Source organism: Eptatretus burgeri, chromosome 17 (assembly GCF_056783735.1).
Source record: "Eptatretus burgeri isolate ZD-2024b chromosome 17, Ebu_testis_v1, whole genome shotgun sequence".
Lineage (NCBI taxonomy): Eukaryota > Metazoa > Chordata > Myxini > Myxiniformes > Myxinidae > Eptatretus > Eptatretus burgeri.
This window is the reverse complement of record NC_140977.1, coordinates 1,509,456-1,526,963: the sequence shown is the minus strand read 5'-3', so window position 1 is coordinate 1,526,963 and position 17,508 is coordinate 1,509,456. Positions and strand designations below refer to the sequence as shown.

Genomic DNA, 17,508 nt, shown 5'->3' with positions numbered 1-17,508 from the left:
AGAACTCAAAATCTCCATCTCCTATTTTTTGGTGAAGGATCATGATTAATAAACCAAACTGTGAAGTTCCGTTCTCACAGCCTCGTTCCATGGGCTCTTTTCAGAATCTTCACTGAACCTCTCACAGCCTCCACTTGCAGCTCATTTGTGGTGATATTCCCAGGAATTATTTTTAAGTACTCAGTCATGGTTTTCTTCATCAGTCCTGCAGCTCCAACGATTACTGGGACAATTTCTGCTTTCCTCAATTTACACATCCTCTTGACCTCATTTTTCAGATCCTGGTATTTGGTCATTTTCCTTATTTCTGTGGAATTTAACCATTCATTGGGAATTGAAACCTCAAACAATGCCATTTTTCCCCTTTTTGTGTTTGAGCACAATGTCTGGAAGCAATGCTTTGTTTGTGATGTCCACACTTGACAGGATCATTTTGTTACAGGTGAGCATTACTTGTTCATTTTAAAGGATCGCATTCAGTTTGTGTTTCCATCATTATTCTAGTACTGGAATATTGAAATGTTCTTTTCCTAAGTACTTGCAGGATGCTTCATTTTCTAGTTCCTGTGATGTTATATTTGATAGATTGAGATGTTGTCTCTTATTTTTGTTTGTCCTGATAGAAATGTTCATTTGGCACATTTGGCAAGACCAAACTTCATTTGGATGTCCCCCGAGTACTGCTTTACGAGCTTCGGTTGGTCTGCCAATTTATCATCATTTGGTGCAAAGAGTTTTCGAACATCCACATGCAGCAGATGTGTTACCTTACTTCTTTCTTTAGTGATTTTTCTGTTGCATATCAGATTGCATCCAAGTTCTTATTCATTGATGAGATTACTCAGTGGGTCCAGAGCAAGGGAAAAACAGGAGGAGGGGGGGGGAGGCTGGCACCTTGAAAGATACCACGTCTTATCTTTACTCCTGGGATTTCAATCTTTCCTTCTAAGTAAGGAAGTATCAGAGTTGTGTTCCAGTGTCATTGCGTTCCCAATCAGTGTGACTATTTGAGGGTCAATTTTGTATACTTGCAAGCATGGGCGTCGATCCCAGGGGGGACATGTCCCTCCCACTTTTTTTTTTTAACCAGGGGGGGACAGAGTATATTTTGTCCCCCCACATTTCGAGTCCCATGCCTATTTGAAAAATGCAAAAAAAAAAATCAAGCAATAGCTGTCGGTACGCAGCGATAAGCCTTCGTTGCTATTCTTGTCATTATACCATGCATCCTCACGCTGTAGATAGACCTCATGTACTGTACATGTACTGGACAGTGCATATACGGGGCGACGGTAGTGTACATCATATACACTACTGTCGACCCCTACTTGCACCGTCTCTTCTACACACGGCGCTGGCTGGCCGCTCACACCCACTGACGGCAGCTCTGTCACTCACACTCATACAGTGTACACAGCTGAAAACGAGACTAGGAATTTCCAGTCGGTACCTACGTTGAGCATATGCGTTGGGCTCAGCGATGTGTCACAACTTGCGTCGCTGCAGAATGGGGCACAGGTCATTAGACGCCTAACATGGAGAAGCAAAATACCAAGATCCTGGACTTTTTCTGTCCTTCAAAAGAGGTGAAGGCGAAAGACCCGACTGACGAGATTTGGATGCCATTGAGGCGTCTGATTCAGCTGTTTCCATGAGTGATGACGATGAGTGTCCTGAATTCCTCAAGCCACATCGACCACATCCGGCTTCGATCCCAACTCGACTCTGGCTAACCGAACGCTGAAAATTCAAGTGAAATGGTTCAAAGACTTCGCATGGCTTCATTTTGACAAGAGACTCGGTAAGCTTTTGTGCTATCCCTGCGTGAGTGCAAGTCGGGAGAAGCTGTTTAGCGCTTGCTCAGGAAGCTTCGAAGACACGTTCATTAGGAGTGGTTTCTGCAACTGGAAGAACGCCTCAGAGAAATTCCGCGCTCACCAGAAAAGCAAGCCCCTCGCCATCGCCGTGGAGAAAATCAATGCCCTCAAGCAGACCGACGTGCGCACACAGATAGAAACTCAGATCAAAGACAATCAAATCCTCGCCCGGAAAGCTCTTGTCAAGATTATCACTTCCTTGAGATACCTGGCAGAAGAAGGTTGTGCGATGAGAGGTAAAGCTGCCTTGGAGCGAAACTTCAAGAAGTTACTGAGCCTACGGTCTGAACATGACGCAAACCTGGCCAACTAGTTGAAGCGAACAACAAATTACACAAGCATTGAAATTCAAATCGAGATATTGTCAATAATGAGTCACGCTGTGTTGAGAGAAATATGCCAAGACATCAATGAGCAGTCGGTCCAGTTCGGCGTGATAGTTGATGGAACCCAAGATATACGTGGCATAGAGCAAGAGGCGATATGCATCAGATACTTGGGATCGGACCTCGACGTTAAGGAGGATCTCATTGGCTTGTACAAAATAAACACTACCACGGGAGTTGCTATTGCTACGATGTTAAAATACGTGCTACTGAGACTACAGCTGTCTATTACAAATCTCCGTGGACAAACGTACGATGGAGCCAGCAATATGTCAGGATCATACCTCGGATGCCAAGCAGACGTGAAGAAGGTTCAGCCACTTTAGTGCAGGAACCACAGGTCCATTTTGAGAATTCCGTTCACGTGTCATTGTATATACCTAAAACCTATATGGGCGTGTCGAGGGGACCTCTGGGGACTAGAAATGCCTGGTTTTCACTCTGGCAAGGTGTGCATGACCGTTTTATGGCTAATTTTGTGATTTCAATCTCGTCCACGATTCGCGACATTATCAAAATCATATTTATTTATCTGTAGACTCCAATACCCAACATAGGGGCAAGTGTATGGTATCAAAATGAGCAGAATGACCAACTGCATCATACCAATAATGCTTTGAAGACATATTGTATGTTTCTTTTTCATATAGTGGAAAAAACCTAGTAATTTTGTCAAAAAATTATTTCGGGTTAGCATTCGACAACATGGAATATCATCAATAACTAAAAAAGTTATGATCCGATTTATACAATTGACACACTGAAATAATCCCCGTTCATTACCCTTGAAAATGATAGCAAACACATATGACATTTTTATAATATATTGGTAGATACCTATACAAACCTAAGGTTACCCCCTTATTTTGTAAATATGGATAACGTGACTAATTCAACAAATATGTGCTTATAACGGGTACATTTGTCTTTTTCAGCATCTTCAGATGTGACAGCTGTTCTGCTATGAATAAGACATCAATGATAATAGTTTTCAGATGAATAATCATATACGTATGACATGTTGGTTTCTCTTTTCTGTTTCAGAATGAAGAACAAGGCCACGGTGTGTCGCTCCATCAAAGCTAACCTGTTGATGGATGATTGCCCCGGAGTAGTATAGAATGCTTTCTTCGTGCTTGTAGACATTTGCTTTCCTATCTGCACAATGCCTTCACCACTTTCTACCAATGGCTAACACTGACGACCAAACTATTGTACCCACAGTGGTACTCCCTGTAAAAAAATGTAGGGTTGAAACTAACTGGACAAAGTGTGTCTTATGTCAAGGTACAGACACTTTATCATGTTCAAGTCAACAAGGCATTCATAAAGTGTATTCATCTCTCCTTGAAAGACTCCTTCACGAATCAACTGACCTTGTGACACGACTAAGAAATGACCTATCATCAGTAGATCATCTGCTCAGTAAACAACTAAAATGGCACAAATCATGCTATGCGTCATTTACGAACCGAAGCAACATCGACCTCGTCAAGAAGCGCCACTCCGACATGTCCCCTTTTGTAAATACAAATGGTGCAAGCAGCAGCACAAGACCACAGACATGCATAATTGTCCCAAAGGTTGACTGGAAAAAGTGTATCTATTGCCAGAGTCGCAAAAGAGACAAGGTACATCAAGTGCAGTCCGATGAGGTGGAAGCAACCATCAAGGGTCATGCCAAATTTGACGAGAACCTGAAGTGTAGGATTGGCAAAAATGATTTGATATCATATGAAACGCACTATCACCCATCTTGTAAATACAAAGCCAACAGACCTACTGATCCTGATGTAAACTCCAAAATCGACCCTTCACTCGACCAGCTCATACTGATACTGGATGCTGGCTTTAAACGTGGCCATATATACAGTATGGACTCGGTAGTCGAGAAATATGTGTCACTCATGTCAGTAGACACAATTCCCGATCCATCATGCCGAACACATGTCTTAAAACAAAAATTGCAGAGACACTACGCTGACAGAATCGTTTTCTGGAAGCAACGACAAGCAAACCAACCACTGCTTTTGATGGCTTCAAGTGCAACCACTGATGACGCCATTGGTATGCTGATGGAACGGTTTCCAGAAGAATTGGAACCAGATGAATTCAGCCCAGAATCACATTTCCTCTGCTGTCTACATACAGTCACAACAAAACTGAAGGCTGACATGAAAATAGCTGGTGGACACAGGGGCTATGATGACTTGAACCAAGAAGAAAAATGCATACCGACAAGTGTGTACCTGCTTATGAAGTGGATCATACAGGATGAACTCAACCCCGGCGAGCATTCAGAGCCTGACTGTGATAACAGCCCTAAGCGAGCATTCAGAGCCTGACTGTGATAACAGCCCTAATGATGATATCAGTCCAGCACTTCATCAACGGATCTTAAACAACTGCCAAGATATCGTCTCTAATATATCAATGGGTCGCAAGAATACACCGAAGCATATTGGAACAGGATTGTTTGTCCATCACCTGACAAGATCCAAACAATTGATTGAGTATCTACATATGGCTGGGGATAGTATAAGCTATCCAACAGTCAACAGAATAGACTCGTCGATTGCACAATCTCAGATATCAAGGTTCGAGGAGAATGATAACACATTTGTACCAGAAGGTGGTGTTCCAGGGAAATTCGTTCAGTTTGCAGCAGATAATTTTGACATGCAAGAAGAAACCTTGGACGGAAAAGGCACCCTTCACGTCACACAAATTGCAGTATTCCAGCGAGGCCCACCAAATTCACAGAGTAAAAAGGAAACGACGATCAGTAGAAGAACTAGCATTGGCAATATCCCACCAACATTCCATCATATAACACCATCCGAGGCACCTCCGCAGCATGTCCCCCCTCGTTTCAGCCTACCAGTGACAAACACCAGTCTGGACTGTCCAGCATCACGGAGGTCAGAGTGTGAAAAGATTGACCTTGCATGGGTGATGAGTCGTTTGACTGCTGAAGATGCCCAACACATCCCTGCATGGACAGGGTTCAACTAATCACTGGTGAAACCGAGTGAAGATGTAACCACAGTGGGATACCTCCCAATAATCCCAGCCACTGCCCACAAACTTGACACGGTAATGACTTTTCTACTGAGAAGCAAGGCGATTGCAGCGAAGCTAGGCCAGACAAAAACCGTCATTATATTGGATCAGGCACTGTACCACAAAGCCAAGGAATTGGTTTGGCTCCTTCCGGAAAAGTTGAGCGATGTCATCGTACGACTCGGGGCATTCCACACAGCTATGAATTTCCTCGGCGTTCTCGGCAGTCACTTCGCACAATCTGATCAAGCTGACATCTGGATCGAAGCTGGCGTGTACAGCGAGTGTGTTGCACAGAGAATCATGCAAGGGAAATCCTGGAATCGTGCTGTTCGCGCACACAAATTAACCATGGAAGCCATGTGGAGAGCACTCTTCCGGACCTTCAAACTATGGCATGATCACAATCAAAAACGCAGCATCGAAGATGCAAACAACTATGCCACTCCAATAGCAACAACATTCAAGGAGAATGACCATGAGAACATATCTGCGACCATTCAAGAATTCGTCGAACATGTTGATGATCTTGTCCAAGACATCAACAAATTCTTTGAAGAGAATGCATCTAATGCTACACTGATGTTCTGGCGGCAGTACATAGATCTGGTGGAAACCCTATTTCTGTTTGTTAGAGCAGACAGAGAAGCTGACTGGACCCTTCATCTGTCAACCTTCAAGAGCATGCTTCCATTCATGATCACGTACGATCATACCAACTACGCACGATGGGGTGTCATATATCTGCTCGACATGTTGCAACTGGAGCAAACTGCCCCTTCTGTATATCAGGAATTCTTGGCAGGAAACTTTGTCGTGAAGGAGTCGACTGGCTATTTTAACCAAATTGCCACAGACCAAGCACTGGAACACGTGAATAAACAGTGTAAAATTGCGGGAGGACTCGTGGACATAACACGGATCGCGAGTGCCCTAAACCGATGAATGATCACATTCAGTGACCGAGCACGACTGTCGAATGACATTCGCAAGATGGTAGGCAAGACTCGCAATCGCTCTAGATGCAAAGGGGACAGGAGCTCTTCAAGAATAAAACGAGACGAAACTGATGTGAAAAAACTGGAAGAGCAAATCGTGCAGTTCAATCCCTTCAATCGTACAGGTGAAGAACTTGTTTGCATATCAACCAATGATGTTGCCCGCGATGACATGAGAGGATCTACTCTTCTTCTTCTTTTTCTTCTTCTTCTTTCGGCTGCTCCCGTGAGGGGTCGCCACAGCAGATCATCTGTATGATCCGCATAGTGATTTGGCACATGTTTTACGCCGGATGCCCTTCCTGACGCAACCCTGGTTGCCTCTTACGACACAGGGATATGGTACACCTATTTTAACCAGGGTATACACTGGCCCAGTACACTGGTACTCACTTCGCCGACCTCGGAAGGATGACAGGCTGAGTCAACCCCCTGGTGTATTAATTCCGTGGCCCAACGGGGCTTGAACTCAGGACCTTTTGGATCCCAAGCCGCTGCCCTAACCACTGTGCCAACACCAGGCTACAAGAGGATCTACTAACGGCGCAAAATCGTGGCACAGAGTTGCTCACCAAGTTTGTATCAAACCGTCTACTTCCAGATGCCACTGAGAAGTTTCATGATGCTATCCCAAAGAACAAATCGAAAACATTCACAAATCTGAACACTGTCAATGTCGTTACGCCAGCTGGTCAGAAAAAGGCCGTAAAAGCAGACCGTGACCTATTCCGAAGGTTGTTAAGTGCAGCAAGCAGTGATCGTCAAATAGACCTCAAAGGTCTACTACAACATGAGCTCTCCCCAGTTCCACTTGCCATTGCGACTCCAGATGAAATGCTGAGACCCACAGAAAAGTCAGATCTGTACCATATACTCTGTGACGACTACAAGGAAAAACTACTTCTCGAAACAGACCGACCAACCTGTGTTATCGTTGATGGAATGGCTGTTGTGCAAGCTTTGGGGAAGCCATCTAATGCAACAACATTCAACGATCTAGCTGACTCATTTTGTAACCAAGTCTTCAGTAACCCGAGAGGCACACAAACAAGACTGGACATCGTCTTCGATGACTACCGGCAAAAGTCAATCAAGTCTGGGGCTGGAGTTCAAAGAACAAGTAAATGGAAAATACGTCGGATAATTGATGGCCGTAATGTGCGTCTATCTTCTGTCTGGCAGTCATTCATCTCACTGGAGGCAAACAAAGTAAACCTCATTCGGTTTCTGCGTGACCAGCTACTACTTCGAGCGCAAACCTTACCAACCTATCATGAAGTAGTAGTTTCTGGAGGAGATGCCTTTCCTGCTGTATCATCCACAGGTCAAGATGTGCAGCACCTGAACTCAAATCACGAGGAAGCGCACACCAAAATCATCTTGCATGCTCTGGATGCCAGTGTCCAGAATTTCCACAGAGTAGTTGTGTGCACCAGAGACACTGACATTCTCTTGCTTCTGATTCGTCATGAAACTGCTGAAGAAGTCTGGATGAGCAGTGGGACGTCCAAAGACAAACACTTTGTACCAGTGTGCACTGTGAGTGAAAATCTGGAACCAGAGGTTGTCCATAACATCCTGAGTTTCCATGCACTTACTGGATCGGATTGCACAAGCCAGTTCTTTGGCTATGGAAAGCGCACAGCATGGAAAACCTACCTGAAGTTTCCCAATCTGCTCAAAGATCTTGGACACAGCCCAGATATCGACACAGACAATATTGAGCTCTTTGTTATCCAGATGTACAGCTCAACCACGAATGCGACTTCTGTCAATGACCTTCGCACAGAACTATTTCATCGGGTCAATGATCCTGAAAAACTGCCACCCACTCATGATGCTTTAGCTCTTCATATTCAACGAAGCAACTACCAGGCAATGGTGTGGCTAAATGCAATAGTGCCTATTCCTAGTTTACCACAACCGGAGGAATGTGGGTGGGTATGTCGCGAAGGACAGTCTTTGCAGCCACTGCTCATGAGACTGGATCCAGTCCCATCTGCGTGTATCGAACTGCTGACATTGCCGCTGCAAAACGAGATGTTCAACGCTTCGCTGCACCTGCAGAAAACACAACTTGATCTTCAGTGTTGCATGCGGATGCAAACAGGAGTGTAGCAATAGCATTCACTTGCCAGATGAAGATGACTCTGAATCAGATGAAAATTGAATCTGGATGAACAGAAATTAACAATGCATGCATTGCATTATTATCACAGTCGTTCGATTTGACCACTAAGTGTCGTGTGTGTATATATATATATATATATATATATATATATATATATATATATATATATATATATATATATATATATATATATATATATATATATATATATATATATATATATGATCCTAATTTTAAATTTACTAATATAATGTGAATACATTGAAATATACACGTGATTTACGGCAGTACGTATATAATTATGTTATCAACAACATTGATAAAAATAAGGGGGTAACCTTGAGTTTGTGTAAATCAATGCACATATATTGTGATAGTTTAATATGTTTGGTATGATTTTCAAGGGTAATGAACTTGGATTATTTTAGTGTGTCAATTGTGTCAATCGGATAATAACTTTTTGAGTTATGTGTAATATTCCACGTTGTCGAAAGCTAAACCGAAATAAATTTTTGACAAAAATACTTGTGCTATTTCACTATATGAAGAACTGAGATACAATAGAACTTCACAAAGTTAGTGCTTTGATGCAAGTAGTCATTCTGCTCATTTTGATACCATACACGTGCCCCTATGTTGGGGTATTGGAGTCTACAGATAAATAAATATGATTTTGATAATGTCGCGAATCGCGGACTAGATTGAAGTCACAAAATTAGCCATAAAACGGTCATGCACACCTTGCTAGAATGAAAACCAGGCATTTATAGTCCCCAGAGGTCCCCTCAAGACATCCATATAGGTTGTAGGTATATACAACGACACGTGAATGGAATCAAGAAATATGGCACTTTAAGATATGGTTCCCACACTACTTGCGAAATACGTCCACTGCGGCGCGCACATCACTCACCTGATCACTTCAAAGGTGATGGCGAGTGCGAACTTCATTCAAGATGCTCTTGACCAGTGTTTTTCAAGGTGGGGCGTCGCAATATTTTGGTGGGGCATGAGGATTCAGAATTAATGAATTAATATATGATCGCTTTCATGGCTTTGCACTTTCAAATTTTCAAAAGTTTGAAGCTGCGACTGATCTCATAGCGTCATAAGTAAAAACTGCTTCACCGCGCCCTTGTTAGCCAATCCGCCGGTAAGACGTGCCCTTGATCAATTCAACGCTGTTACGTCACTATGACTCGCTTTTCGTCAAGGGGAATTCAGCGGTGAGGTGAGCGATGATTCATGCGGAGGAGAGTTTGACTGAAAAATTGGCGAGATAAGCTGGAAAACCCTGTACCTTTGGCACTCAACACGCCTACCTCTTCTTCCCGTTTTCCCTTCAATATTGGTAACGATTAAACACACTTGAAATTATAATTAACAAGAAAAGCATGATTCAAAATTTTCATTTTTTTCTAACTCAGTCAAATTCGATTTTGGTTTGGACCCAAAGGGTCTGCGAGCACACTGATAGCTCGCCTAAAACTCGGTCAGGCGAATTCGGCTACTTAATGCGGAAACCACAAAAGGATATCGAGCTCTAGTTTTTTTTCCATCTCTTTTTTTAATTTGCGATTATTTTCTAATAAAACCACTATTTTATCAAACTTTTGTGGCATTCAAAACAATTTTCTTATTTTTTTCCACAGATTTACTTACTCTGTTGAAATCAAAATGAACAGACCATGCAAACAAAAACTTCGTCAATACTCAGCGGAGTTCTTGAAGTTTGGATTTATACCTGCTGTACACAATGAACGTGCACCCTTCTGCTGACTATGCCAACAGACTTTATCGAATGAATCTATGAAAGCCGGTTGTCTTGAAGCTCATTTGAGGGTTAAACATCCAACCATGTCAATTCAAAATTGGAATATTTTAAATCTCTGAAAGACAAGTTTGAGAATAGATCAAAAATCATTTCATAATTTGCTGCTCAAACTACAGCCCTGAATCGTACCCTTGAAGCAAGTTATGAAATTTCTCTGCTGAAAGCAAACAAGGACAAATGTGTCCAAGAGCCACGTCCTAAAGGTTTTGTCTTCACCAGACCAAGAAGAGGAAGAAGAAGATGAAAAAAAAAAAAAAACTTCCGATATTTCATCACGTGCCTTGATTAAGCAAAGAACGAGACCTGTCATAGTGTATTTACGTATTTACGAAATATAGTGTATTTACGAAATAAATCATGTATTTACGAAATTACAATACATTAAATGGAATAATCTTTAAATAGAAAAGCAAACTTTTCGAAACTTTAAAGCATATGTCCGAATATATTTAAAAGTTCATGATAGACGATCTCAAAAGGCACCCTCAATGGGAGGATGTGGACAGGTGCTTAGTCGTTAAGGAGATCCGTAAGAAGAACAACAACAATACTTTGTTTGCAATGTCCACGCTTGATGGAATCATCTTGTCATATGTGAGCATTACTTGTTCATTTTCGAGGATCAGATCTGGTGCGTTTCCATGATTGTTCTGTGACCGGGATGTTGAAATGTTTGCAGATGTGACATTGGATTACTCTGCAGAAGTTGTCATGTCTTTCTGTGTGCAGCTGTTCTGACATGAGTTTTTACATCCTGAAAGGAGGTGGCTGGTACTTTCTGTTTCTACCCCACAAAACCTGCATTTGTCTGATAGAAAATGCAGAGATTGAGTCTCAGGCATTAGGGTGATGTCCTTGGTCTTGGGCATTGAGGATTCATTCTCCATCCCAACTCATTTGACCTCTTCATTCTTTGATGTTGATTTCTCTCGTGTGTATTTTTTTTATGTCGACTTAAATGTGATGAACGACCAAACACTTTGTTAAGGGTAGAACATATGTGTGGCTTTTTTTCGAAAGGTGTGTTCTTTGATGGCGTTTTAACATTGCTGTGCAAGTGAAGATCTTGTGACACACAGAGCAATTTAAGGAGGGCTTCCCTTGGGTATGGACTTTTTGATATATTTTCAACCCAGATGAAACAGAGAAGGCCTCATCACACACAGAACACTTGTAGGGCTTCTCTCCAGGATGTATCCTTTCATGTATTTTCAATCATGATAAAATATAGAACACCTTGTTGCACACAGAACACACGAAGGGCTGCTCTCCTGTGCGAGTGTGTTGATGGCTTTTGAACGTTGTTCTATGAGCAAATGTCTTGTGGCACTCAGAACACTTGTAAGGCTCTTCTCTGGTGTGAATTTCTTGATGGGTTATTCACGTTTTTTTGTGAACAAAAGCCCTGTGGCACATGGAACACTTGTGAGGCTTCAATCCTATGTGTACTATTTGATGGCATTTTAATAAGTTTCTTTGAGCGAAGGCATTGTGGCACACAGAGCAAATGAAGGGCTTCTCTCCTTCATGAATTATCTGATGTATTTTCAATTCAGATGAAAGAGCGAAGTTTTGATTGCACACGGAACACTTGGAGGACTTTTGCACTGTGTGCATTTGTTGATCGCGTTTTAGCCGATTTCTGAAAGTGAATGCCTCGTGACACACGGAACACTTGTTGGGTTTCTCTCCAGTGTGTCTTCTTTGATGAATTTTCAATTGTGATGAAATATCAAATGCCTTGTTGCAAACATCACACTTGTAGGGTTTCTCTCATTGGTTGTCATCTCAATTTGTGGGTCTCTTCTGTTCAATGTGGATTCTTTGATGCATTTTCAAACCTGATGTAGAAACAAAGGACTTGTTGCAAAAGGAACACTTGTGGGGCTTGTCTCCGGTGTGGATCGTTTGATGCGATTTCAATCCTGATGAAAAAGCAAATCCCTTGTTGCAAACATCACACTTGTAGGGCTTCTCCCCTGTGTGCATGTATTGATGGCGTTTTAACGTTTTTCTGGAAGTGAAGGCCTTTTGGCACACGGAACACTTGTGGGGTTTCTCTCCTGTATGTATTAGTTCATGGATTTGTAACGATCTCCTGTAAGAGAAGGCCTTGTGACACACAGAGCAATTGAAGCGCTTCTCTCCGGTGTGGATTACTTGATGTATTTTCAATCCTGATGAAAAAGGAAATCCCTTGTTGCAATCAGCACACTTGTAGGGCTTCTCCCCAGTGTGCATGTGTTGATGGCATTTGAACGATTTTCTGTGAGCGAAGGCCTTGTGACACACAGAACACTTGAAAGGCTTCTCTCCTGTATGTATTCTTTGATGACATTTTAACGTTGCTCTGCTAACGAAGGCCTTGTGACAAACAGAACAATCAAAGGGTTTCTCTCCTGTATGGATTATTTGATGACATTTTAATCCTCCTTTGCTAACGAAGGACTTGTGACACAGAGAACAATCAAAGGGTTTCTCTCCTGTATGCATTCTTTGATGACATTTTAACCCTCCTCTGCTCACGAAGGCTTTGTCACACACAGAACATATGAAGGGCCGCTCTCCGGTATGTATTCGTTGATGACGTGTTAATGTTTTTCTGTAAGCGAAGGCCTTGTGACACACAGAACATATGAAGGGCTGCTCTCCGGTATGTATTCGTTGATGACGTGTTAATGTTGTTTTATAAGCGAAGGCCTTGTGACACACAGAACACTTGAAAGGCTTCTCTCCTGAATGTATTCTTTGATGACATGTTAACATTTTCCTGTAAGTGAAGGCCTTGTGACACACAGAACAAATGAAGGGCTTCTCTCCTGCGTTTATCCTGTGGAGTAATTGATGACTTTTTAAATCTGACAATTGTAAAAAGGTCTTTTCGCACAAAGAACACTTGTGTGGCTTCTCTTCGGTGTGGTTTAATTGATGTGTTCTCAATCCTGATGAAAAATTGAAGGCTTTGTTGCACATGGAGCACTTGTAGGGCTTCTCTCTGGTATGTATTGTTTGATGCGTTTTCAGTCCTGATGAAAGAGTGAAGGCCTTGTTGCACACGGAACACTTGTGGGGCTTCTTTCCAGTATGTATTGCTTGATGTGTTTTCAGTCCTGATGAAAAGGCAAAGGCCTTGTTACACACGGAACACTTGTGTGGCTTTTCTCGGTGGTTATTTCCATATCTACGTTTTTCTCGTGTGTGTATTTTTTGATGTAGATATAAATATGATGAACGAGCAAACGCCTTATTACAGGTGGAACATTTGTATGGCTTTTCTCCAGTGTGTGTCCTTTGATGTATTGTCAATTCTGATACAAATTCGAAGGCCTTGCTGCACACAGAACACTTGTGGGGTTTCTCTCCAGTATGTGTTCTTTGATGTTTCTTTAAATGATTTGATTGAGTAAAGGCCTTCGGACACAAAGAACACTTAAATGGCTTCTCTCCCGTATGCAGTCTCTGATGGCCATGTAGGCTTGGCAAACTTGCAAACACTTTGTTACATTCGGAACACTTGTAGGGATGCTCTCCTGTGTGTATGCATTCATGAATCTTTAACGCTCTTCTTCGATCGAAAGCTGTGTTGCACACAGAACAATTGAAGGGCTCCTCTCCGGTATGTATTATTTGATGTATTTTCAATTCTGTTGGAGAAGGAAAAACCTTGCTGCACACAGAGCACGTGTTATGTTTCTTTCCATTGTGTGTACCTTTGTGACGTAACGTTTGTCTTTTTGCAAAAGCCTTCCTACGAACAACACTCTCGTCAGGTTTCTCCACCACGTGTACTTTTTGATGATCTTTCCATGAAGATAAGCGATAAAATGCTTTACTGCACACTGGACACTTGTGAGACTTCTCCCCTGTGTGAGCTATTTGATGTGTTTGTAAAGATGTGAAGGATGTAAATGTTTCATTACACACAGAACACTTGTGTGGCCGCTTACTCCTTTGGTTCTGATTCGGTGTCTTCATACAACTTTTACAATATTTGGACACACTGTCAAACTTATCATTGTCCTGACACAACGTCTGTGTCGTATCTTCGATGATCGAAACATCCGTGAAGAACTGTGAACACTTGAAACAAGAAACCGACTTCAATTGCTCCTCTGCAAAGACAAATCCAAAATATCGTATTCATAAATCATGATTAGTGTGAAATTATTATTCAATCCGAAAGATTTTTCCTGTAATTAGATCAAATATTGGCCTTCTGTTTAAACTTCCTCGAGGGGGAAACTTCAGATTAAGCATTCAATAATAAAAAAAATGCAGAATATTAGACCGTGTGAAATAAGCAAACCAGAAACTGAAGACCGGGGAGTGGGGTGGAAGGAGGGTTCATTTGGGGTGGTGCCTACCCTCATGCACCTGTCTGGGATTAAGGAGGAAGCTTCATAATTAAGCATTCAAAAATGCAGACTCTTCGACCTTGTAAAATAAGCAACACACACACACAATCACTGTGAAAGATGTTCCTTACAGACAGAGTCCATACCTAGGCTCAGAGCCTTGAAACAACACACACACAGTGTGCGTGCATGTGTCTCTCTCTCCTACATATATATATATATATATATATATATATATATATATATATATATATATATATATATATATATATATATATATATGTAGTCATGGGCCACTTAACGACGGGGATAGGAGCCGACTGCACACCAAGGCTGTATGGTATAACATATTGCTCCAAGGCTACAAACCTGTACAGCATGTAACTGTACTGAATAATGTAGGCAATTGTAACACACATCCGAGACACACGGAAGACGCGTTCGTTGTACCTTTGTGCTGTTCATGACGGCCATGTGTGTTGTTAGTGGCTGCTTATAATCTCAATCTCCTCTCACATCGATTATAGAAAGGTGAATAAATAGCGTTTGGATTCTATAAATCAGTGCATCAATGTTATAATTCACAAATGCAGAAACGAGCACCTGTCAGTTGTGCGATATATTTTTCGGAACAGTGAGAATGTTTTAACAACATAAAATGCTTCACTGAAAATACCCCTGAGCGGGAGTGCAGGTCATCTCTGCCAGAGGTCGAAAGTTACTCTGTGCCAGACTGGAATAGGGGCAGTTCATAAAGTACGTATGCTCTACTTCCGAGTTTCAAAACCACCCACCCACCCCCATATGCGTCTCAAATCACATCACAATACTTGAAGATGACAACGAACTGTAGATTTATCTCAAATGCATCAGTAATTATTAACGATGGAAATACAGTAATATGGAACAATTATTGACGTCCACGGATTCAACATCACGTCGAAAATGTTCCTGTGAACGGGGATATTTTTCCCCCTCACGATGACGACAGGCTCACCTTCATCTTATGAAACGCTTTCATGTAGTCCGACACCACTTTCATAAAGTATGTATGCAGCCATTGTACCACCCACCCACCCCTGTATGCAGGCCGTACACGGGCTTTAAACCACCCACCCCCCTCATACATCGCTAATCGCTTGCAAAGCCAGCAGTTCCTTATGAACTGATGTTTGCAAGTCATGACAATGCAGTCCCTAGCGGTGTAATTTACCTTTTTCTTTTAATATCACAGCACGTCATTTATGAAAATAAAAGTACAAATTGACATTCAAGACAATGTTAATGTCATAAGTGAAAGTAAGTGTGCATATAAACTTGTATTCCATTGTTTCAGTTAAATCTGACAAAAGCTGCAAATGTAATATTTGTCTCGGAGAGTTCCGGTTCTTAATTTAATACTTTTATTTTTGTATGTACTTTATGAACGGCCCATACAGGGAATCAGAGCGAAGTTTGAAGGGCTATAAAATCGGAACGAGAGCAAATTTCCAAAAAATGGCTCATGTTGTTCGAGATCAGCGTTTCTCAACCGGGGCCCGTGGCCCCCCAAGGGGGCAATCGGCCTTCGACCGGGGGCCATGAGCGGACACCGAAAAACTGCGATTCAGAATGCAGAAGCTTGTAATGTACAATTAAGGTGACGAGTCTCCGGTCATAGTGTTAAAGTAAAAAGGGTAGATGAGTTTAACCTTGATTTTAAGAGAGAAGGCAGAGCCCACAGAGCATTCATAGTAAACCAATGTTTATAAAAACGTTAGAATTTTGTTTTTTTCAATTTTTTTCTCAAATGTCGAGTGTTCGAAAAAGGAATGACAGCTATGTCAAGTTTGGATTCACGAATGTCAGTTGAGATGGCGTGGACTGCACGCAATGTCTACACTGCTCGGTCGTGATGTCAAATGCGTCACTACGTCCTTCCAAACTTTCAAACCATCGCGACAAGATGCATCCCGGAAGGAAGGAAGATAATATCGACGCTCTGTCTGCGAAATGATCACGATATGACCGTGAAGCGACACTTCCCAAATTGGATTTCGGCCAGAAGAAAAACCTGCTCTTCAATCCAGATACGAAGTGGCATACCGAATTGCGAAGTGCAAAAAGCCACACACTATTGCTGAGGACCTTATCAAGCCATGTACAGAGAAAACGGTGGAATTGATGATCGGAGCAGAGGCGAAAAAGAAGATCCAGCAAGTTTCGCTCTCTAATGACACGATCCGACGCCGGATTGACGACATGGCCGCTGATGTGTGCCGTCAAGGTTGCTCCGAAATCAAACAAAGCACGCTCCAGGCGAGCCTTCAATTAGACGAATCTACCGACACCGCCCTGGAGAGCCAGTTTATCGCCTTCGCTCGCTATGAGAGAAAGGGAAAGATGAAGGAAGATTTCTTGTTCTGCAATACCCTACCAACCACAACGACAGTGGCAGATATCAAAGCTATTGTGGACTCTTTTTTTTTTTTGAAGCTAATGGACTCGGTTGGCAGAATTTCAAGCACATTTGTACTGATGGTGCCCCAGCGATGGTCGGCGTCAGAGGAGGGTTCGTCACGCTTGTGAAGAACGAATGGCCCCATGTGACGTCCTCCCACTGTTCGCTACACCGATACGCTCTTGCGTCAAAGACTCTTCCGCCGCGTTTGCTGGAAGTCATGGACGTCACGGTCAAAGTGATCAACTTCATTCGTGCGAAGGCCAAAAATCATCGGCTCTTCCAACTCCTGGCCAACAAAATGGGAGCGGAACATGTTGGACTTCTGTTCCACACCAAAGTACGTTGGCTATCGAGGGGGAAATGCCTCTCTCGGCTGTATGAACTCCGGGTTGAGGTGGAAATCTTCCTGCGAGACAACGAA

General features: G+C 42.4%; 2 protein-coding genes across 2 annotated transcripts in view; both read right to left on the bottom strand.

Annotated features, from left to right (window-relative positions):
* LOC147009077 (uncharacterized) overlaps positions 1 to 17,508 on the bottom strand; it is a 113,227-nt gene that overhangs the window by 85,796 nt on the left and 9,923 nt on the right. The gene's annotated exons all lie outside the window — the stretch shown is intronic.
* Positions 8,697 to 17,508, bottom strand: part of LOC147009076 (uncharacterized) — a 31,425-nt gene continuing 22,613 nt past the window's right edge. Inside the window, exon 6 of the mRNA XM_085862734.1 lies at positions 8,697 to 14,401. Within this exon, the coding sequence (XP_085718860.1) occupies positions 12,078 to 14,401 (2,324 nt within the window). The 3' untranslated portion in view covers positions 8,697 to 12,077. The remainder of the gene's footprint in view (positions 14,402 to 17,508) is intronic.